This window comes from Coregonus clupeaformis, chromosome 13 (assembly GCF_020615455.1).
Source record: "Coregonus clupeaformis isolate EN_2021a chromosome 13, ASM2061545v1, whole genome shotgun sequence".
NCBI classification, from domain to species: domain Eukaryota; kingdom Metazoa; phylum Chordata; class Actinopteri; order Salmoniformes; family Salmonidae; genus Coregonus; species Coregonus clupeaformis.
In genome coordinates, this window is record NC_059204.1 from 36,366,384 (window position 1) to 36,390,153 (window position 23,770).

Below are 23,770 nucleotides of genomic sequence, written 5' to 3' on the forward strand. Positions count from 1 at the left end.
GCAGCCGACTACGTTACACATTCCTACCTTTCTGTTTCTGCAGGAAGTCGATAGTTCTCTGCAGTATGGTGGACTTGTCCATCTTGCGTGGATGGCCTTGGCCCTGCAACATGGTGCATAGCTCCTTGATGAGCACATTGAATTGGTCTCTTCTTTTCTTTTCTGATTTGTTACGAGATGCCCTTCAATAGAAAAGATGATAAATGTACAGGATTACATTTCAGACCATATACACTTCAGAACTTTGACCATATACAGTCGTGGTCAAAAGTTTTGAGAATGACAAGTATTGGTCTTCACAAAGTTCGCTGCTTCAGTGTTATGAGATATTTTTGTCAGATGTTACTATGGTATACTGAAGTATAATTACAAGCATTCCATAAGTGTCAAAGGCTTTTATTGACAATTACATTTAGTTTAAGCAAAGAGTCAATATTTGCAGTGTTGACCCTTCTTTTTCAAGACCTCTGCAATCCGCCCTGGCATGCTGTCAATTAACTTCTGGGCCACATCCTGACTGATGGCAGCCCATTCTTGCATAATCAATGCTTGGAGTTTGTCAGAATTTGTGGGGTTTTGTTTGTCCACCCTCCTCTTGAGGATCGACCACAAGTTCTCAATGGGATTAAGGTCTGGGGAGTTTCCTGGCCGTGGACCCAAAATGTCGATGTTTTGTTCCCCGAGCCACTTAGTTATCACTTTTGCCTTATGGCAAGGTGCTCCATCATGCTGGAAAATGCATTGTTCGTCACCAAACTGTTCTTGGATGGTTGGGAGAAGTTGCTCTCTGAGGATGTGTTGATACCATTCTTTATTCATGGCTGTGTTCTTAGGCAAAATTGTGAGTGAGCCCACTCCCTTGGCTGAGAAGCAACCCCACACATGAATGGTCTCAGGATGCTTTACTGTTGGCATGACACAGGACTGATGGTAGCGCTCACCTTGTCTTCTCCGGACAAGGTGTTTTCCGGATACCCCAAACAATCGTAAAGGGGATTCATCAGAGAAAATGACTTTACCCCAGTCCTTAGCAGTCAGTCCAATCCCTGTACCTTTTGCAGAATATCAGTCTGTCCCTGATGTTTTTCCTGGAGAGAAGTGTCTTCTTTGCTACCCTTCTTGACACCAGGCCATCCTCCAAAAGTCTTCACTTCACTGTGCGTGCAGATGCACTCACACCTGCCTGCTGCCATTCCTGAGCAAGCTCTGCACTGGTGGTGCCCCGATCCCGCAGCTGAATCAACTTTAGGAGACGGTCCTGGTGCTTGCTGGACATTCTTGGGCGCCCTGACGCCTTTTTCACAACAATTGAACCTCTCTCCTTGAAGTTCTTGATGATCCGATAAATGGTTGATTTAGGTGCAATCTTACTAGCAGCAATATCCTTGCCTGTGAAGCCCTTTTTGTGCAAAGCAATGATGACTGCACGTGTTTCCTTGCAGGTAACCATGGTTAACAGAGGACGAACAATGATTTCAAGCACCACCCTCCTTTTAAAGCTTCCAGTCTGTTATTCTAACTCAATCAGCATGACAGAGTGATCTCCAGCCTTGTCCTCGTCAACACTCTCACCTGTGTTAACGAGAGAATCACTGACATGATGGCAGCTGGTCCTTTTGTGGCAGGGCTGAAATGCAGTGGAAATGTTTTTGGGGGATTAAGTTCATTTTCATGGCAAAGAGGGACTTTGCAATTAATTTAATTCATCTGATCACTCTTCATGACATTCTGGAGTATATGCAAATTAACATCATCAAAACTGAGGCAGCAAACTTTGTGAAAATTAGTATTTGTGTTATTCTCAAAACGTTTGACCACGACTGTATATGCTTTATAAATTATTGATAAAGAAGTTTTGAGGTGGAAGTTGCGAGCTCAACTACAGCTTCGTATTTATGAAACACACACTCCTGCTTATAAATAACCACCATCGCAATTCACTCATTCCTCCGCCACCATAAACCAGCTTGCAGGATGCTAAGAGAGTAATGATAGTATAGTGGATCCACACAAAATCCCTTCTGATCGCACAAGCAAACGTTTATGAAGATTCATCCCATATGGACTTGTGATGGAAAAAACATAGCAAACACAAAATCTACCATTAACACAAACGTTCAGACATTTTCTCTTACTTGTAGTTTTTGCTGCCATTCTCCCCAGACACAGATAAATCTGCACCCCCTGACGAATGATTTGAAAGTCTACTTGTGTGCATCATTACTGGAAAGCAAAAATGTCTTGACCCTGTTGGATAGATGGAGGGGGCCCTCTCCTCAACACCTTCCTATTACATTTTTCTAAGCTGTCTAGGCACAGAATCCCACAGAAACATGTGTCTTTTTGCTGAGGTGAAAAGTGATTTCTAGAACTGAAAATGTCTTGACATCTACAAAGCAGACATCTTCAGATGTAATGCCAAAGTAGGGCCACGCCATAGAGGACCTTTCATTAACAGGTACAAGCTGTGAACTTCCACTTATCTCTGTCTGCCTCATCTTGCGTCCTCACACTCAAATGTCTCTCTCTCAGAGACACACACGTGTACACAAACACGTGGAATACCTTTTTGCCCTGTCTTTCTCATCTTCATCCATCAAATGGTCCACACAGCTGCTGGTGCTAGAGGGAGAAGGGAGAGACAAGTTGGAATGCTGTTTCTCTGAATATTCACCAATAAGATTATTTTCCTCCTTCTCCTCTACAACATTATGAATAGAGATAGACACCCTTTGAGTGGAACCATTCTTAATAATGACTTAATCTACATCATATACATAAACAGGGTCTCTCCTACTATGGTCCTAAAGAAACTGACTTGTGCCTAGATGCTTTCTAGGGTGTTCGTGTTCACATAGTACAGTAGTCAACCAAGTATAGCCCTGTATATGAAGAGTTTCATTCCAAAGCATTATATATCCATGTTCAGAAATGTTGGTAAATGGGCCTACCGAGTGGCACGGCAGTCTAAGGCACTGCATCGCAGTATTGCGGCGTCACTACAGCCTGGAGTTCGGGGCTGTGTCATTACCGGCCGTGACCGCGAGTCCCATAGGGCGGCGCGCAATTGGCCCAGCGTCGTCAGGTTAGGGGAGGGTTTGGCCGGGGGGTGCTTTACTTGGCTCATCACGCTCTAGCGACTCCTTCTGGCAGGCCGGGCGCCTGCAGGCTGACCTCGGTTGTCAGTTGAACAGTGTTTCCTCAGACACATTGGTGCAGCTGGCTTCCGGGTTAAGCGAGCGGGTGTTAAGAAGCGCGGCTTGGCGGGTCACGTTTCGGAGGACGCATGACTCAACATTCGCCTCTCCCGAGCCCGTTGGGGAGTTGCAGCATTGAGACAAGATCGTAATCACGAAATGGGGGAGAAAAAGTAGGTAAACATTTGTGACATCAATGTTTAAAAACAATTTAAATATTTTTTTCAATACAGTAATATGAGATCTGTATGTAAAACATTTACATTTGACATTTTAGTCATTTAGCAGATGCTCTTATCCAGTGCAACTTACAGTATGTGCATTTATCTCAAATCAAATATATTTCTGTCACATGCTTCGTAAACAACAGGTATGGACTTACAGTGAAATGCTTACTTACGGGCCCTTCCCAATAATGCAGATAGAAAGAAAATAGAGAAATAATAATAAGTAGTAATAGATACACAATGAGTAACGATAACTTGGCTATATACAAGGGGTACCAGTATCGAGTCGATGTGCAGGAGTACGAAGTAATTGAGGTAGATATGTACATACAGTGCATTCAGAAAGTATTCAGACCCCTTGACTTTTTCCACATTTTTTTCCCCCTCATCAATCTATACACAATACCCCATAATGACAAAGCAAAAATTGTTTTTTTGACATTTTAGCAAATTAATAAACAACTAAAAACGGAAATATCACATTTACATAAGTATTCAGACCCTTTACTCAGTACTTTGTTGAAGCACCTTTGGCAGTGATTACAGCCTCGAGTCTTCTTGGGTATGACGCTACAAGCTTGGCACACCTGTACTTGGGGAGTTTCTACCATTCTTCTCTGCAGATCCTCTCAAGCTCTGTCAGGTTGGATGGGGAGCGTCACTGCACAGCTATTTTCAGGTATCTCCAGAGATCTTCGATTGGGTTCAAGTCTGGGCTCTGGCTAGGCCACTCAAGGACATTCAGAGACTTGTCCCGAAGCCACTCCTGTGTTGTCTTGGCTGTGTGTTTAGGGTTGTTGTCCTGTTGGAAGGTGAACCTTCACCCCAGTCTGAGGTCCTGAGCACTCTGGAGCAGGTTTTCATCAAGGATTATCTGTACTTTGCTCCGTTCACCTTTCCCTAGATCCTGACTAGTCTCCCAGTCCTTGCCGCTGAAAAACATCCCCACAGCATGATGCTGCCACCACCATGCTTCACCGTAGGGATGGTGCCAGGTTTCCTTCAGACGTGACGCTTGGCATTCAGGCCAAAGAGTTCAATCATGGTTTCATCAGACCAGATAATCTTGTTTCTCATGGTCTGAGAGTCCTTTAGGTGCCTTTTGGCAAACTCCAAGCAGTCTGTCATGTGCCTTTTACTGAGGAGTGGCTTCTGTCTGGCCACTCTACCATAAAGGCCTGATTGGTGGAGTGCTGCATAGATGGTTGTCCTTTTGGAAGGTTCTCCCATCTCCACAGAGGAACTCTGGAGCTCTGTCAGAGTGACCATCGGGTTCTTGGTCACCTCCCTGACCAAGGCCCTTCTCCCCCGATTGCTCAGTTTGGCCGGGGGGCCAGCTCTAGGAAGAGTGTTGGTGGTTCCAAACTTCTTCCATTTAAGAATGCTGGAGGCCACTGTGTTCTTGGGGACCTTCAATGCTGCAGACATTTTTGGGTACCCTACACCAGATCTGTGCCTCGACACAATCCTGTCTCAGAGCTCTTCGGACAACTCCTTCGACCTCATGGCTTGGTTTTAGCTCTCACGTTCACATAGTCATTTAGACAGGTTATCTTGGCGTTCTTGGGCACAGGGACTATGGTGGTGTGCTTGAAACATTTAGGTATTACAGACTGGGTCAGGGAGAGGTTGAAAATGTCAGTGAAGACACTTGCCATCTGGTCGGCGCATACTCTGAGATAGCTAGGGGAGACAATCCCATATCACAGTCAAATATACAAGATACAAACATTGCATTTCAGCTCAACAATGGATATATAGCTTTTTGCAACAACAAAAAACACATTTTCGTACACATCTAAAATCTATTAATAAAAATCTGAGAACAGTAATATTTTACACACACACACACACACACACACACACACACACACAAAGGTACCCATAAGAAACCATTTCTGATGAAAAAACACAAATGTAAAAAATTGGTGTATTTAGCATTTTGGAAATAAACTCTTCATATATTGTTAGTAACCAAGTAACCAAGTAATATTTTTCTATACAAACACATGTATTTGGCAGTGACTGGAAACACGAGAGGATAAAAGTAGTCTAGAAACTTACTCCCATTCCCTCTTGCTGGACGGACATAGGGACCCAAAGTCAGAAAGGTTGTCCATTCTCACTCCCTCTCCCAGCCAGGCTCTATCTGAAGTCTGATGTATCCCATCCGCGCTAGCTGCACTGAAGCTCCCAGTGATCACCTGCTGCTACTGCTGCCCACCTCCTCCTCCTGGAGTCAACCACAGAAACACCAAAACCTGTGGAGGACAATAAGAATGTGGGCTTGAGTAAAGGGGAAAAAAATCAACTGTACTTACACTGTAGCTAGCATATCTAGGCCTATTACTCATACATCTGATAATTACTGTAACTTGATTCATCTGCAGTTTCATTCAAACTGTCATAACTGTATTACACACAGCAACAGTGTTGCCCCGCAGTACTCTCTTATTCACACTCAAGCACATCCCAAAGGTATTTGAAAGTGATCCTATTTCCAATTCTATTCTGAACAAGTGTACGTTTTAATGCTTTCTCTAGAGCTTTCATTGGAGCTAAAGTTATGCTTGTGAAAAACAACAACAAATGCATACAAAAGTATCCTGTTTATTGTCAAATACAATAGGCTATTATTTATCAACCCAGAGCATATCTCAGTGAATATCATCTCAGTGAGTAAAGACATTACCAGAAGAAACATCATTATTCATTGTGATTTATGATCCATGATTTTCCACAGTGAACAGCATGCATTAAAAGGGAAGCGTGTTAAATATCAATTACCACCTTGATACAGCAATTCAACCTGGAGGAGCTCTACTGACCTAGAAAAATCCCAGAGATCTTTTGCTAATCCACCATTACTGCGATTAAAAGAATAGAGGTATGTGGGCTGGAAATATTTTTAAAAAAAATTATAAATGACGTCTGTGTAATTATGACAGCTGGTGGCCATTTTCCAATCATTACGGTTCAGTATGTCTGAGGATGGTGATTCTGTGCCCGTTTCCATTGGGCCATGACCTAGTTTGTATTTCATATGGCCACTGACTAACATACAGTATCGACCTGAGAAGGACCAACATGGATATTACATTTCACATAGCTCTCTTTATCTAAATGAAATCCATGTGCTCAGACGAGGAACACTGAAATGAAAATCCAGTAAGAGTTGTAAATTGTGATAAAATGATGCACCATAAAAAGCAAACATATGTCATCATAATACTTTTAAAAGCTCCACAAATAAACCAAAACACTTGGTGGTATTTATGACATTCCATGAAAATGGTTTGTTGATGGTGCCTGCTGCTTGTCACCATGCCCAAGAAGATTTTGCCCAATATTAATTTACTATGGCTCCCTGCATTACTTTTAGGGTTCACTCAACTCGAAGATTATATTTTAGGCACAATTGTTAAGTCCAGACTTGATTGGAACACCCTTCAACAACAAACAGAGGCGTCATGCCCATAGGGGGCACAGGGGCACGTGCCCCCTAAGATTTGTCCTGGGTTTTTTTTGTGTTTAAAAAATAAAATAATAATTACATGTATTTTTCTTCTTTGTAATACTACTAGCCACATAGCAGTTTTATGAAGTTGGCTTTAGCTAGCCCAGATACAGTGGGGAAAAAAAGTATTTAGTCAGCCACCAATTGGTCAAGTTCTCCCACTTAAAAAGATGAGAGAGGCCTGTAATTTTCATCATAGGTACACGTCAACTATGACAGACAAAATTAGGAAAAAAATTCCAGAAAATCACATTGTAGGATTTTTAATGAATTTAGTTGCAAATTGTGGTGGAAAATAAGTATTTGGTCACCTACAAAAGTTTCTCAATACTTTGTTATATACCCTTTGTTGGCAATGACACAGGTCAAACGTTTTCTGTAAGTCTTCACAAGGTTTTCACACACTGTTGCTGGTATTTTGGCCCATTCCTCCATGCAGATCTCCTCTAGAGCAGTGATGTTTTGGGGCTGTCGCTGGGCAACACGGACTTTCAACTCCCTCCAAAGATTTTCTATGGGGTTGAGATCTGGAGACTGGCTAGGCCACTCCAGGACCTTGAAATGCTTCTTACGAAGCCACTCCTTCGTTGCCCGGGCGGTGTGTTTGGGATCATTGTCATGCTGAAAGACCCAGCCACGTTTCATCTTCAATGCCCTTGCTGATGGAAGGAGGTTTTCACTCAAACTCTCACGATACATGGCCCCATTCATTCTTTCCTTTACACGGATCAGTCGTCCTGGTCCCTTTGCAGAAAAACAGCCCCAAAGCATGATGTTTCCACCCCCATGCTTCACAGTAGGTATGGTGTTCTTTGGATGCAACTCAGCATTCTTTGTCCTCCAAACACGACGAGTTGAGTTTTTACCAAAAAGTTCTATTTTGGTTTCATCTGACCATATGACATTCTCCCAATCCTCTTATGGATCATCCAAATGCACTCTAGCAAACTTCAGACGGGCCTGGACATGTACTGGCTTAAGCAGAGGGACACGTCTGGCACTGCAGGATTTGAGTCCCTGGCGGCGTAGTGTGTTACTGATGGTAGGCTTTGTTACTTTGGTCCCAGCTCTCTGCAGGTCATTCACTAGGTCCCCCCGTGTGGTTCTGGGATTTTTGCTCACCGTTCTGTGATCATTTTGACCCCACGGGTGAGATCTTGCGTGGAGCCCCAGATCGAGGGAGATTATCAGTGGTCTTGTATGTCTTCCATTTCCTAATAATTGCTCCCACAGTTGATTTCTTCAAACCAAGCTGCTTACCTATTGCAGATTTAGTCTTCCCAGCCTGGTGCAGGTCTACAATTTTGTTTCTGGTGTCCTTTGACAGCTCTTTGGTCTTAGCCATAGTGGAGTTTGGAGTGTGACTGTTTGAGGTTGTGGACAGGTGTCTTTTATACTGATAACAAGTTCAAACAGGTGCCATTAATACAGGTAACGAGTGGAGGACAGAGGAGCCTCTTAAAGAAGAAGTTACAGGTCTGTGAGAGCCAGAAATCTTGCTTGTTTGTAGGTGACCAAATACTTATTTTCCACCATAATTTGCAAATAAATTCATTAAAAATCCTACAATGTGATTTTCTGGATTTTTTTTCCTCATTTTGTCTGTCATAGTTGACATGTACGTATGATGAAAATTACAGGCCTCTCTCGTCTTTTTAAGTGGGAGAACTTGCACAATTGGTGGCTGACTAAATACTTTTTTTCCCCACTGTAGATTCCCAATTTCCCAACCTAATAACTAGCTACCAAGAAGCCATTTCAAGCTATCAAGTTAGAGTAGCTAGCTTGTCTAACCTTCTTAGCTGTCTGCTGACAAGGTTGGTAGACTTTAGAAAAACAAGCAATAACTAAATGTATTGAATATAGGGCTGACCCCATTTAGTCGACTGGTCGATTGTTTGGTCGATAGGCTGTTGGTTGACCGAGATTTCTCTAGATGAGCAGTACCAAAACAATATATAAAAAATAAATAATAATATGCCATTTAGCAGACGCTTTTATCCAAAGTGACTTAGTCATGCGTGCATACATTTTTGTGTATATAATTTAATGGTGTACAATCCATTGTGGAGGCCGTGGGGATGGCACAGTCCATCACTAAGACATGTGCTACTAAAATTGTATATGGTTATATTACGTAAGAACAATGGTGCAACACTAATAAAAATAATATTATTTTATAACAAATGCGCTTTCTCCCACATTGGATAGCGGTCGCTCTCCACGGTTCTAAAACATCAGTGCTCTGTTGAATTGGCACTTTTTCCTAGACCATGTTGCTATGTGCATAATAGCAAAGTTAACCCACATATTGGTGTTGAGAACAGTGCGGTGGAGGCTGCAGCGGAGTTAGGAGACGAGAAAACAGCACTTGCCTTAATTGTCTAAGAAAAGTGAGGAGAGAGGAAACACCAACTTAATTAGGTAATCAATAGCCGAACTGTTAAATGTGCCTGGCTTTATAAATCATCCATATATATCTACAGAAATAAGACAGATCCTGCTTCTGTTTGAGTGTTTGTTTAATAGCCTACTGATTCCGTGAGCACCAAGTCTCACGCAACCACAACATGTCAGATAAACAATTTCACAAATTTCGGCTGTTTTTAACTTTTGCTATGCTGTAATAAAGGCTTTACACTTTTTCTTCATTACAACAGCCTCTCTGGTATTACTTATAATTTATTTAGTGTTGTTTACACTCTTCCAAATTGTCAGAAAAATTATATTTATAATAATAAACCTATTTTTTCTTTCTTTGATTTGATTTGATTTACTAGGATCCCCATTAGCCGACGCCAATGGCTACAGCTAGTCTTACTGGGTCCGACATATAACGAAAAATACATTACAGACAAAATATTTTACAATTTACATACATTCAAAATATTAACATGTAGTGTGCGTTTGTGTGTGTGTTGTGCCGTAAGTAGGTCACATGGGAGAGGCGTTGTGCCGTAACAGAACTTTTCAGTCAGAAATGGCTGTAAATATGTTGCAGCTTCAGCAACATGGACAGCATGATAAACACTGAAGTTCTGTAGTGGTCACTGCAGCATGAAGAGAGAGAGACAACAGGTGCTAATCACACAGTCACTCGCTGTCATTTTTTTTAACACAGCACAGCAAGTCTGAGCACATTCAAATCAATTGCGGTCGGACTCCCTCTAGTCATTTGTGTGTCTTAATTATTTCATCAAACAGTGCGCTTAAAGCATCCGAGAAGCTCAGTGCATATAGTTGATTTGATTAAAACACATAGGATATATGGAAAAATACACATTTAAAAATGTCGACCAATCGATTGGTTTAAAGAAAATATTTTACCCAGATTTAATAATAATAAAAAAACAGCACAAGATGACAACTGAGTTTGAGATCCATCCTCTTCAGGGTGTCTGTTCTCAGCAAAGTGGTCAGGTTACCAAATCGTAAAGAGAACTCCAGTTGTACACTGTGTTCATATGCTACAACCTAGACCTCAAACACTTGATGTATACCCTTTACAAAGACATAAAGTGGTTACAGATGGACAGAGGGAACTACAAAAACACAATAATATGTTTTAAAAGCAGAAGATGATAGGGTGGGTGTCCCTTGGAGAACTAGGAATTTGGTCAGTGAACTAGGCTACTTCTCCTTCAATTGGACAGAAAAACAGAGACAAAAAACGGACTAAGTCCAGTAGAGTACACTGGACCCACTGGGCACAAACGTCAATTCAGCATCTATTCCACGTTGGTTCCACGTAATTTCATTGGAATTACGTGGAAACAACGTTTAATCAACCAGTGTGTGCCCAGTGGGGAGATTTTTCCATCGAAGAGAACTACCTTTACTTTCAAGGAAATAAAACATTGAACAACACATGCATTTTAGTGTTCTACACGGTGCACAAATTTCTACCTGGAAACTCTTCTTTGAGTGAGAAGATTGCACCACACCCAGAATGCATTGAGTTCAGTGAGACAAGGTTTATAGCTGAAAAAATATGTGGAGTGGAGTGGAGTTACACATGTGCCCTGAGGGGCACGGATCTTAAATTGTCTGCCTGAACTCAAATTCAAGTTCATGACCATCGCCTGTACTAACATACACCACCTCAGGCAGGCACGCCACAAGATGACTTTTCTCACTAAATATGGCAAGAAATGATTGACGTGTCAGACTTCAACTTAGAACTCATCTGTCCACACTCTGAACAACCTCACTATTTTAACATTCATCTACTTTATGACAAAAACCTGTTATATTGCAGGAAACCTCTTATTTTGATCAGTTAGTTTCCAAAATGAAAAGCCATGCAATAGCATATTCACACTGACAATGGTTCACCTTCTCACACACACACACACACACACACACTCTTCAGGAATACAGGCATTCAATGGTATTCAGAGTAATTATTTTTATTGAAGGAGCAATCTTTAATCTTACAACTCTGAAACCTGTCAAGATATCGCTGCTGAGAATGGTTTGGAGGGAGCTGCTGAGAATGGTTTGGAGGGAGCTGCTGGTAACAGCTCTCAACTTTCATAACAAAAGTGACTTATTTACATCTTCATCAAGGATGTAATTCCATGACATTATCCCCTTCACATCATGTCAAGGAACATTTGGTGCTTTACTTTAGGTGAGAGGTAGCCAATGATGGCATAAGGAAATTCAATCTAGGCTGAAGTGTCAGTGAAACATATGGTGAAAAAAATTTAAAGAGAATGTGAGACTAAACACATATGACATGAAGTGTTTCAGGCTGATGATATCATTTAAGGGGGGTGATTTGATTGTACTTGACAATGATGTAATTGATGTGATGTTTGTGATATGTAATGTCAGTGTTGTATGTAATGTCGCGGCAGCAGGTAGCCTAGCGGTTAGAGCGCTGGGCCAGTCACAGAAAGGTCGCTGGTTTGAATACCCGAGCCGACAAGGTGAAAAATATGTCAATGTACCCTTGAGCAAGGCACTTAACCCTAATTTGCTTCAGTGGCGCCATAATACTATGGCTGACCCTGTAAAACAACACATTTCACGGCACCTATCTGGTGTATGTGACAATAAAATATATTTTTTATATAATAATGTTTTACACTAAATGGTGTAATTTGTATAGACGGGTTAGCTGATTAGCAACAAAACTGACGCATGCGCAACTATGGGGCAAAACAGACAGGGCTGGCTTAGATTGTTGACAACATGTAAACTATATTTAGTCTTTTGATTAATTGACAATCATTGACCAACCATTATTTGACAAGGCACTAAGCCTCCTCAACCAATCAGTGACCATGCAATTTAAAACATGTATTTTTTATTTAACCTTTATTTTGACAGGGAGTCATGCTGAGACCAATGTCTCTTTCACAGATGAGCCCTGTATACACATCAATATACACTACACACATCAATAAACACATCAATATACACATCAATATTGACATCAATACATGAAAAGCAAAACACATTCATAGAAAACAAACACATTATTCAGTAAAAAAGGTCCTCAATCAGCCTTCTGAATTGCCCTAGAGGCACCAATTCATCCAATTTTAGAGAGCCTTGGAGATTATTCCACAAGTAAGGTGCAAAAACACTTAAAGCAGATATACAATCTCCACTGAGTTAGGAAGGGATCTAAAGTCCCAAAAGCACTATGTTCTAATCAAGGTAAACATGGTTTTAAAATGATGTATATCAAAAAAGACAACTCATTCACTTGCAAGGACACACTATACTTGTAAATCTATACCAGTGAGCTGAATTGTCATTGAGCCTTTTAAGAAAATGATTAACTAAATACTGAAATACACACAGGACATAACACTTTTCTATGAAAATGACATAGAAAGCAAAGAAATTAACAATTGTATAATAGTTAGCCTAGTTTATTTGTATGTTAACATCTTGGCTTTAGAAGCAGTAGCCAACAGATCTATCCATCCAAAATGGAAGCAACTGCCAACCTATAGCCTACTGTACATTTTAATGAACACAAGACACAATTTGCAAAGGACATGACAATCTTACATACCTTGAAAACTGGACTTTAGTTGACATAAAGATCCATACTTTACTTTTGACCGTACACATTTCCCAACAGCCTACTGTGTAACTCACTGAGCCAAGTATCCCAAGCTTGACTCACCACAAACACAAACACATCGCGAACAGACCATATTCCATACAGATGCTGGCTAAGTATTATTCGAAATACAATTCAAGTAACATCCCTATTCGGTACATAAACTAACAAGATTTCAGGAGTAATCGTTTTCAGGTCTATGCTCAGTCTGTTTTCCTCTACCACGCAACATCCTCCGTTGACAGTCCCTTGTAAACAGGACTGAGCCACTGTGAACAGGGAAAGTAGGTCAGTCGTTAGCTCAATACTTAGCTAACGACATCATTAGCAACCGGCTGTGCAACACACAACTAAGAGTACATAGTAATAAAAATTATAGTTTGGATAATAGGCTACTAACACTTGAATGCCATTTCGGTCACATTATTCTGAATTTGAACGTTTGTAATTCATTTTAGTGCCAAGTTTCTTCCATGTTATTTGAAAAATTGTAGCCAACAGAGGGTAGAGCAGGACGTGTAGAAACAAAATCATTTCCACAATTTTCAGCCTATTCTAAGAAAATATCTTGCCCTCACTGGTACTGTGGTGGCCCGATGCTACTAATAAGCTCTCATTCACTAGAACTCTAAGCCACATGTTCTATAAAGGCTAAGCTTTACAAATAATGTTAGTACAACTTACAGAATATTTCAGTCCATTCAGAGAAGTCTATTCAGAGTCTAATAATTTAATTAAACATAATTGAACCCAACTGAACAATAGAGTTTAGGCTACTCATGACCTCATTGTAAGAAGTACTGCATCTTCCCAATTTGGAATATCAAATTAGGACCTACCAGAGTAGCAGAACAATCATGGAACAGTTAAGCAAAAGGGAATCTTGGACAGGTCCTGCAGACATACAGAGTAATAAAATATACACAACCCAGTTATGGGAAATAATAAAATAGCCCAAGATCTGATAAGCTGTAACAACAACACACAAACACACATTTACAGTGCACACATGGCGACACAAAGATTCAGATTCTACATAATCAACAAAAAGGATTCAGTAAAGTCCAGTTCCATGAATACCCTTTGCATGATATGTCCCTACACCGACAGCCTTTCTGGATCACCTCCGCTACACTTGTAATATTGATATATCAATAAATGTGTTTTGAACCTGCTCTCATCTATTTACAAACGAATGTTACTCAAAGCATTCTGAATACCAAACTCAGGCTACTGTACACATACACAATAAAAACACTTTTTTTAATGTATCACATAGATATATGTGTAACAATGTACACTGGGAGTCGGGAAGCAAGTACAGGGAGTGCATTTAATGATAAATAAAACATGAAACAACACAAGAGTAGGGTACAGACAGGAACAGAGTAACAGAATCAATAACGCCTCGGGAAGGAACCAAAGGGAGTGACATATATAGGGGAGGTAATCAGGAAGGTGATGGAGTCCAGGTGAGTCTGATGAGGAGCTGGTGAGCGTAACGATGGTGACAGGTGTGTGTAATAAAGAGCAACCTGGTGACCTAGAGGCCAGAGGGGGAGTATACAGTATACGTGACAATATGCAGCTACCTGTTCCTGTGATAGATCTTCAATAATTATAATATAATAATGAGGGACAGATAGACTACTCATTTCAATCACAAATGTGTCACACACAGTTTAAGCACTGTATGACATATGCTCTTGATTTAACAATACAATACAAATTCATTAAAACACAAATGTATGCACGCATGACTGTAAGTCGCTTTGGATAAAAGCGTCTGCTAAATGGCATATTATTATATTATTATTATTATTATCTGTCCTAGGTTAAGTCTGTTCCCATAGACCTGTTCCACAGTTTTTCTTCTGTAGTGTCAAAATAATTTTAAGCACTCATCTGTACTTGATATATATTTTTAAAATAGACAACTTACAATTTGCGTTTCTTTCCGCAGTCCAGGTGACATTTAGTCCACAACACACAGCTTAGATTACCTCCTCATGAAAAGGAAAACATATGAATGAGGAGGCTTCCCAAGCCATGAGTCATAACTACTTATATGGCTGCAATAAAACCTTATTACTTTGTTTACCTGAGAAATGTAACACCATGACACGTTTCAACTTTAAACTTGTCAGTTACTTAACTAATTACATCCATAAGCTTCCTGTACCAGAATGATGCTAAAGTCTCAGGGGTGGAAATGTGTTCTTTCCACACAGGCTTTAGCTCCAAGACCTGTCTACGAACTCGAACTGGATACAAAACGGGACTGTTTCCTTTTGAGACCTTTGGAAATACCTCGGAGTATAAGCTGGATAATACAAGGCTTGGTTTTCAATGACAGCAATAGTCAAACTGATACAGAAATAAACACGGATTCAAAAGAAGTAGTATGCGCATTCAGAATCAAAACAAGGGAGCCACTATTTCACTCACCGATGGTAAGGTATGCTCTCTATTCTGTAATCTCTCGTGGACAGATTCTCGTGGACAGATGAAACGGCGAGAATCTGTCAAGGCTCATGTAGAATTATGTGATACAAGCAGCAGTAGTTCCTGGTTTTGGGTTTTCATCGTTGATTATTTGTACGAATCAGGATTGGACAATGGCGGTGCTTCCACTGGTGCGGTGATTTTTAAGCACGTGTGCAGATGATAAACGGTTTCCAATAGATTCCTCAGCCACAAAGTCAAAATTGGCTGTATCATAAAAATTCATGAAAACAAAAATGTGCTTATTGGCCACGATAAACACGTGTGAAATTAGCGGAAGGGAGGGGTTTGGCGTAGAGTTTCCATTTGCGAGTGAGGAGACTTCGCTTCCTTCCTTTGCACAAAGGTAATCACAATTGTTAATGGAATTTCCACGAGATTATCTATTATGTAACCATTGCCATGTCCTGTGTATCAAGGAATCATGGGAACCTGTCCACACCCCCCATGCAGTAGACACTATAATCTCTCATATTACCTGTTTCTTCTATTTCATTGTATTTTATTAATAATAATAATAATAATAATAATAATAATAATAATATGCCATTTAGCAGACACTTTTATCCAAAGCGACTTACAGTCATGCATGCATACATTTTTTGTGTATGGGTGGTCCTGGGGATCGAACCCACTACCCTGGCGTTACAAGCGCCGTGCTCTACCAGCTGAGCTACAGAGGACCACATTAACCTTAGCCAATTGCAGTAGTAATATTGCAATAACACAATAATAACGCTTCATCTCGTAATGGCAAAATGCAAAATGCAGAGATTCTGGCAGGTTTTCGATGCCCGATGTCCCTTCAACAGTCTTTCAATCAGAGACACACCACCCCCAAGCTATTTGTCTAGTTCAAGAGAAAATCCTAACCTGAAATTAGGAATTTTGCCCTAACCTTTAGAACCTATTACTCCTTATATATACACACACTACCGGTCAAAAGTTTTAGAACACCTACTCATTCAAGGGTTTTTCTTTATTTTTACTATTTTCTACATTGTAGAATAATAGTGAAGACATCAAAACTATGAAATAACACATATGGAATCATGTAGTAACCCAAAATTTTTTAAACAAATCAAAATATATTATATATTTGAGATTCTTCAAATAGCCACCCTTTGCCTTGATGACAGATTTGCACACTCTTGGCATTCTCTCAACCAGCTTCACCTGGAATGATTTTCCAACAGTCTTGAAGGAGTTCCCACATATGCTGAGCACTTGTTGGCTGCTTTTCCTTCACTCTGCGGTCCGACTCATCCCAAACCATCTCAATTTGGTTGAGGTCGGGGGATTGTGGAGGCCAGATCATCTGATGAAGCCCTCCATCACTCTCCTTCTTAGTAAAATAGCCCTTAGACAGCTTGGAGGTGTGTTGGGTCATTGTCCTGTTGAAAAACAAATGATAGTCCCACTAAGCCCAAACCAGATGGGATGGCATATCATTGCAGAAGGCTGTGGTAGCCATGCTGGTTAAGTGTGCCTTGAATTCTAAATAAATCACAGACAGTGTAACCAGCAAAGCACCCCCAACACAGTAACACCTCCTCCTCCATGCTTTACGGTGGGAAATACACATGCGGAGATCATCCGTTCACCCACACCGCGTCTCACAAAGACACGGCGGTTGGAACCATAAATCTCCAATTTGGTCTCCAGACCAAAGGACACATTTCCACCGGTCTAATGTCCATTGCTCGTATTTCTTGGCCCAAGCAAGTCTCTTCTTCTTATTGGTGTCCTTTAGTAGTGGCTTCTTCGCAGCAATTCGACCATGAAGGCCTGATTCACACAGTCTCCTCTGAACAGTTGACGTTGAGATGTGTCTGTTACTTGAACTATGTGAAGCATTTATTTGGGCTGCAATTTCTGAGGCTGGTAACTCTAATGAACTTATACTCTGCAGCAGAAGTAACTCTGGGTCTTCCATTCCTGTGGCGGCCCTCATGAGAGCCAGTTTCATCATAGCGCTTGATGGTTATTGCGACTGCACTTGAAGAAACTTTCAAAGTTCTTGACATTTTCCATATTGATTGACCTTCATGTCTTAATTAATTTCTGCTTATTTGAGCTGTTCTTGCCATAATATGGACTTGGTCTTTTAACAAATAGGGCTATCTTCTGTATACCCCCCCTACCTTGTCACAACACAACTGATTGGCTCAAACGCATTAAGAAGGAAAGAAATTCCACAAATTAACTTTTAAGAAGGCATACCTGTTAATTGAAATGCATTCCAGTTGACTACCTCATGAAGCTGGTTGAGAGAATGCCAAGAGTGTGCAAAGCTGTCATCAAGGCAAAGGGTGGCTATTTGAAGAATCTCAAATATATTTTGAATTGTTTAATACTTGTTTGGTTACTACATGATTCCATATGTGTTATTTCATCATAGTTTTGATGTCTTCACTATTATTCTACAATGTAGAAAATAGTAAAAATAAAGAAAAATCCTTGAATGAGTAGGAACACGTTTGTGCAGGAAAATATCACAGACACTCTGAAAAAAGGAAAAGCCGCCCCAAATAAATTCCAAAGGAAAGGCAATGTTAAGAGTAGAGTGTTAAGGTGTAAAAACAGCATATTCTAATCATTTGATACTGCCTCTGTATCCTAAGATTCTACTACATAATTTGCACAGCTTTGACATTTGAACCCACATGTGGGTAAAGGTTTGTAAAAACTACATTGACAATTTCCTGATCCTTTAAAACGGGTTATTAACATGTGTAAATACTTTCTTCTAGTTCATACTAGGGAGCTGTCAGACCTATACTATATTGTACAGTGATTTAGACATTTGCTCATTTGATAAACATCCAGGGAGAAGCGCCTCAGACAATCCACTGAATGTGTATTTGTAGTATTCCATAACACAAACAAATGATTACGTCAGTAATAGACGCACAACCAACACCCTGAGCACAAGATCTGAATCACATCTACAGTGCCTTGCAAAAGTATTCATCCCCCTTTGCGCTTTTCCTATTTTGTTGCATTACAACCTGTAATTTAAATTGATTTTTATTTGGATTTCATGTAATGGACATACACAAAATTGTCAAAATTGGTGAAGTGAAATGAAAAAAATAACTTATTTCAAAGAATTCTAAAAAATAAATAACGGAAAGGTGGTCCGTGCATATGTATTCACCCCCTTTGCTATGAAGCCCCTAAATAAGATCTGGTGCACCAATTACCTTCAGAAGTCACATAATTAGTTAAATAAAGTCCATCTGTGTGCTAAGTGTCACATGATCTGTCACATGATCTCTGTATATAAACACACACCTGTTCTGAAAGGCCCCAGAGTCAGCAATACCACTAAGCAAGGGACCCCACCAAGCAAGCGGCACCATGAAGACCAAGGAGCTCTCCAAACAGGTCAGGGACAAAGTTGTGGAGAAGTACAGATCAAGGTTGGGTAATAAAAAAATTACAGAAACTTTGAACATCCCACGGAGCACCATTCAATCCATTATTAAAAAATTGAAAGAATATGGCACCACAACAACTCACGGACCAGGCAAGGAGGGCATTAATCAGAGGCAACAAAGAGACCAAAGATAACCCTGAAGGAGCTGCAAAGCTCCACAGCGGAGATTGGAGTATCTGTCCATAGGACCACTTTAAGCCATACACTCCACAGAGCTGGGCTTTACGGAAGAGTGGCCAGAAAAAAGCCATTGCTTAAAAAAAGGCCAAAAGGCATGTGGGAGACTCCCCAAACATATGGAAGAAGGTACTCTGGTCAGATGAGACTAAAATTGAGCTTTTTGGCCATCACAGAAAACGCTATGTCTGGCGCAAACCCAACACCTCTCATCACCCTGAGAACACCAAGTTTTTCATCGGCAGGGACTGGGACACTGGTCAGAATTGAAGGAATGATGGATGGCGCTAAATACAGGGAAATTCTTGAGGGAAACCTGTTTCAGTCTTCCAGAGATTTGAGACTGGGACTGAGGTTCACCTTCCAGCAGGACAATGACCCTAAGCATACTGCTAAAGCAACACTCGAGTGGTTTAAGGGGAAACATTTAAATGTCTTGTAATGGTCTAGTCAAAGCTCAGACCTCAATCCAATTGAGAATTTGTGGTATGACTTAAAGATTGCTGTACACCTGCGGAACCCATCCAACTTTAAGGAGCTGGAGCAGTTTTGCCTTGAAGAATGGGCAAAATTCCCAGTGGCTAGATATGCCAAGCTTATACAGTGAGGGAAAAAAGTATTTGATCCCCTGCTGATTTTGTACGTTTGCCCACTGACAAAGAAATTATCAGTCTATAATTTTAATGGTAGGATATTTTGAACAGTGAGAGACATAATAACAACAACAAAATCCAGAAAAACATAAGTACAAATTTTTATAAATTGATTTGCATTTTAATGAGGGAAATAAGTATTTGACCCCCTCTCAATCAGAAAGATTTCTGGCTCCCAGGTGTCTTTTATACAGGTAACGAGCTGAGATTAGGAGCACACTCTTAAAGGGAGTGCTCCTAATCTCAGTTTGTTACCTGTATAAAAAACACTTGTCCACAGAAGCAATCAATCAATCAGATTTCAAACTCTCCACCATGGCCAAGACCAAAGAGCTCTCCAAGGATGTCAGGGACAAGATTGTAGACCTACACAAGGCTGGAATGAGCTACAAGACCATCGCCGAGCAGCTTGGTGAGAAGGTGACAACAGTTGGTGCGATTATTCGCAAATGGAAGAAACACAAAAGAACTGTCAATCTCCCTCGGCCTGGGGCTCCATGCAAGATCTCACCTTGTGGAGTTGCAACGATCATGAGAACGGTGAGGAATCAGCCCAGAACTACACGGGATGATCTTGTCAATGATCTCAAGGCAGCTGGGACCATAGTCACCAAGAAAACAATTGGTAACACACTACGCCGTGAAGTACTGAAATCCTGCAGCGCCCGCAAGGTCCCCCTGCTCAAGAAAGCACATATACAGGCCCGTCTGAAGTTTGCCAATGAACATCTGAATGATTCAGAGGAGAACTGGGTGAAAGTGTTGTGGTCAGATGAGACCAAAATCGAGCTCTTTGGCATCAACTCAACTCGCCGTGTTTGGAGGAGGAGGAATGCTGCCTATGACCCCAAGAACACCATCCCCACCGTCAAACATGGAGGTGCAAACATTATGCTTTGGGGGTGTTTTTCTGCTAAGGGGACAGGACAACTTCACCGCATCAAAGGGACGATGGACGGGGCCATGTACCCTCAAATCTTGGGTGAGAACCTCCTTCCCTCAGCCAGGGCATTGAAAATGGGTCGTGGATGGGTATTCCAGCATGACAATGACCCAAAACACACGGCCAAGGCAACAAAGGAGTGGCTTAAGAAGAAGCACATTAAGGTCCTGGAGTGGCCTTGCCAGTCTCCAGACCTTAATCCCATAGAAAATCTGTGGAGGGAGCTGAAGGTTCGAGTTGCCAAACGTCAGCCTCAAAACCTTAATGACTTGGAGAAGATCTGCAAAGAGGAGTGGGTCAAAATCCCTCCTGAGATGTGTGCAAACCTGGTGGCCAACTACAAGAAACGTCTGACCTCTGTGATTGCCAACAAGGGTTTTGCCACCAACTACTAAGTCATGTTTTGCAGAGGGGTCAAATACTTATTTCCCTCATTAAAATGCAAATCAATTTATAACATTTTTGACATGCGTATTTTTTTTGTTATTCTGTCTCTCACTGTTCAAATAAACCTACCATTAAAATTATAGACTGATCATGTCTTTGTCAGTGGGCAAACGTACAAAATCAGCAGGGGATCAAATACTTTTTTCCCCTCACTGTAGAGACATACCCCAAGAGACTTGCAGCTGTAATTGCTGAATAGCTGAATAGTTATGCACGTTCAAGTTCTGTTTTTTTTTTCTTATTTCTTGTTTGTTTCACAATTAAAAAATAATTGCATCTTCAAAGTGGTAGGCATGTTGTGTTAATCAAATGATACAAACCCCCCAAAAATCAATTTTCATTCCCGGTTGTAAGGCAACAAAATAGGAAAAATGCCAAGGGGGGTGAATACTTTCGCAAGCCACTGTAGGTCATTCAAACAAGGGCTGGGACTGCTCAGATTGTGAAACCATCAAGGTCTTCCTCTGAGAGCACCAGTGTAGCCACACCCAATCCTTGACTGTGACCTTTTGCCTTGGGACACTCAGATAAAGCCTGAACAGCCAGGATTATTACAACCAGCCATAAGAATAGACCCTCTACAAGGCATCCCTGTCTGGCATACGGTTGGGGATTAAAATAGACCCAGATTGAAGTATGTTCACTTCTCAGTTAACTAGACTCATTATGTGAGAGGTTTCTTCCATGATAGCGTGAACCAGCTGCACTGATCACCATCTGCCTGAGGATTCCAGGTCATCTAGGCCAGAGGTTCCCAAACTGTGGGGCGTGGGAGGGGGGGCGCAACTTTCAATACTCTTTGTAATAGTAGAATGCACAAGGTGCAATTTCGAAATTGGGTAGTGAATCATCCGTTTTCCTCATCATGTCAGTCATTGCATACCTTAGAGAACTATTTATAACTTGTCAGAACCGTCCAGATCAACTTGCCCATGTCAGCTAATGTTTTTTAGCTCGTTTTTTTTGCCCATAGATTTTGTAGTAATGTTTGAGTGGTAGAAATGCTCACTGTGCAGGGGGAATATCCTTGGAAATGTTCTCTTAGTAAATGTTTCACATACAGTAAGTACGCATGCCTTTGGAAATAAGTATGCATGCCATTTCTGCTAACTAATTTCAATGGATCCACTGAAGCTACATGACACACAAAACATGAATATCATTTGAACAACTGGAAGAAAGGAACATAAAAGGAAAAAGCTATTTAGTGTCTTTAATCATGCCCTAGTAGGTCTCTGCCTGTAGCTAGTGAGTACAAAGACAGTGTGCTGTGGACCAGAGATGAGCGACATCAGCAGAGAGGCCAATGACGTCTGTACTGGCAGTTATATAACCCGAGCTGAACATTTTGTCTGTCACAGTTAGAAGGTTAAAGAGGGTGACATGAATACCAGACTCAAGAGTAATGTGCAACAAAGTTCCACTGGGCATATGAAGCCACCGCCAACTCCACCAAGGAATGCTACAGTACTACTACAGCACACAGGATCATCAGGATTCTCTGCCTAACGTCATACTGCACCACAAGCTACCTGACATATTTAGGTTATCATGTCAGGCCTTTCTACCTCTAGATTTGCATATCTGTATTTCCACCGTAGGTTTAATACGTTAAATTAATATGGGTTATCTGACAGCAGAAATGCCATTTTCTTGCTTATATGACTAGCACTAAGCTGTACTAGGCAGGTAGCCTAGCAGTTAAGAGTGTTAGGCCAGTAACCGAAAAGTTGCTGGTTCTAATCCCCAAGCCACCTAGGTGAAAAATCTGTCGATGTGCCCTTGAGCAAGACACTTAACCCTAATTGCTCATGTGAGTCGCTCTAGATAAGAGCGCCTGCTAAATGACTCAAATGTAAAATGTAATCCATAACATGATACGATTGTGCTGTGTCATGCCTGTATTTTAGCCTGTCATGCCTATTCAACTGCAGTAATTGGCAGCACTTGATCTCATCTTTGTTACACTTCATTTTCAAAAAAGGAGTGATGGGAACGATAAATAAATAATGTATTCCAGATGTGTTAACATTCTGACCTAATTATTTAACTGATCAATAGTTGTATCCTCAACCTATCCCAGCAGGGGACACCAATCACAATAATATAATTTGTATGACTGGTTATGAGTCAGTCATATTCTAATCCTGTTGGCAGATGCATTACACTTGACTGTCACTTCATTACAGTAGTTAAATGTTAATTACTGCTCTTACATCCATTCCAATGATGTGCCAAAAGTAGGTCTTACGGATCCCCTTCAAAAATGAATGAAATAAATATCCTCTTTGTTATAAAACGACTTCCCAGGAAACAAGTATTGTTTCACTGTATTATCAGTCACTGCCTGAGGACATAAGAGACAGGAAACCAACCATCAAATGCATGATGTTGGTGATGTGAGGCATTATTATGTTGATATTTAATGTGGTACAGTGCAGCTGACACTCATGTGACATGACATTTTCGGTGTCCCAAAAAGAACATAGCACAACCACAAGGTCACACAACACAACTGAACAGGGGTCCGCAAATATATGCTTGCTGTATAACTGCCAGGGTGACTGCCTTAATTTT

General features: G+C 40.9%; 1 protein-coding gene across 3 annotated transcripts in view; it reads right to left on the reverse strand.

Annotated features, from left to right (window-relative positions):
* The window catches only part of LOC121579921 (neuronal PAS domain-containing protein 2-like), a 62,349-nt gene that overhangs the window by 33,156 nt on the left and 5,423 nt on the right, over positions 1-23,770 (reverse strand). For all 3 annotated transcript variants that reach the window (XM_041894918.1, XM_045224350.1, XM_045224349.1), the window contains exons 2-4: positions 5,489-5,685; positions 2,566-2,622; positions 28-182 (exon numbers count right to left, since the gene is read on the reverse strand). In XM_041894918.1, coding sequence (XP_041750852.1) covers positions 28-182; positions 2,566-2,622; positions 5,489-5,544 — 268 coding nt within the window. In that variant the 5' untranslated portion in view covers positions 5,545-5,685. The remainder of the gene's footprint in view (positions 1-27; positions 183-2,565; positions 2,623-5,488; positions 5,686-23,770) is intronic.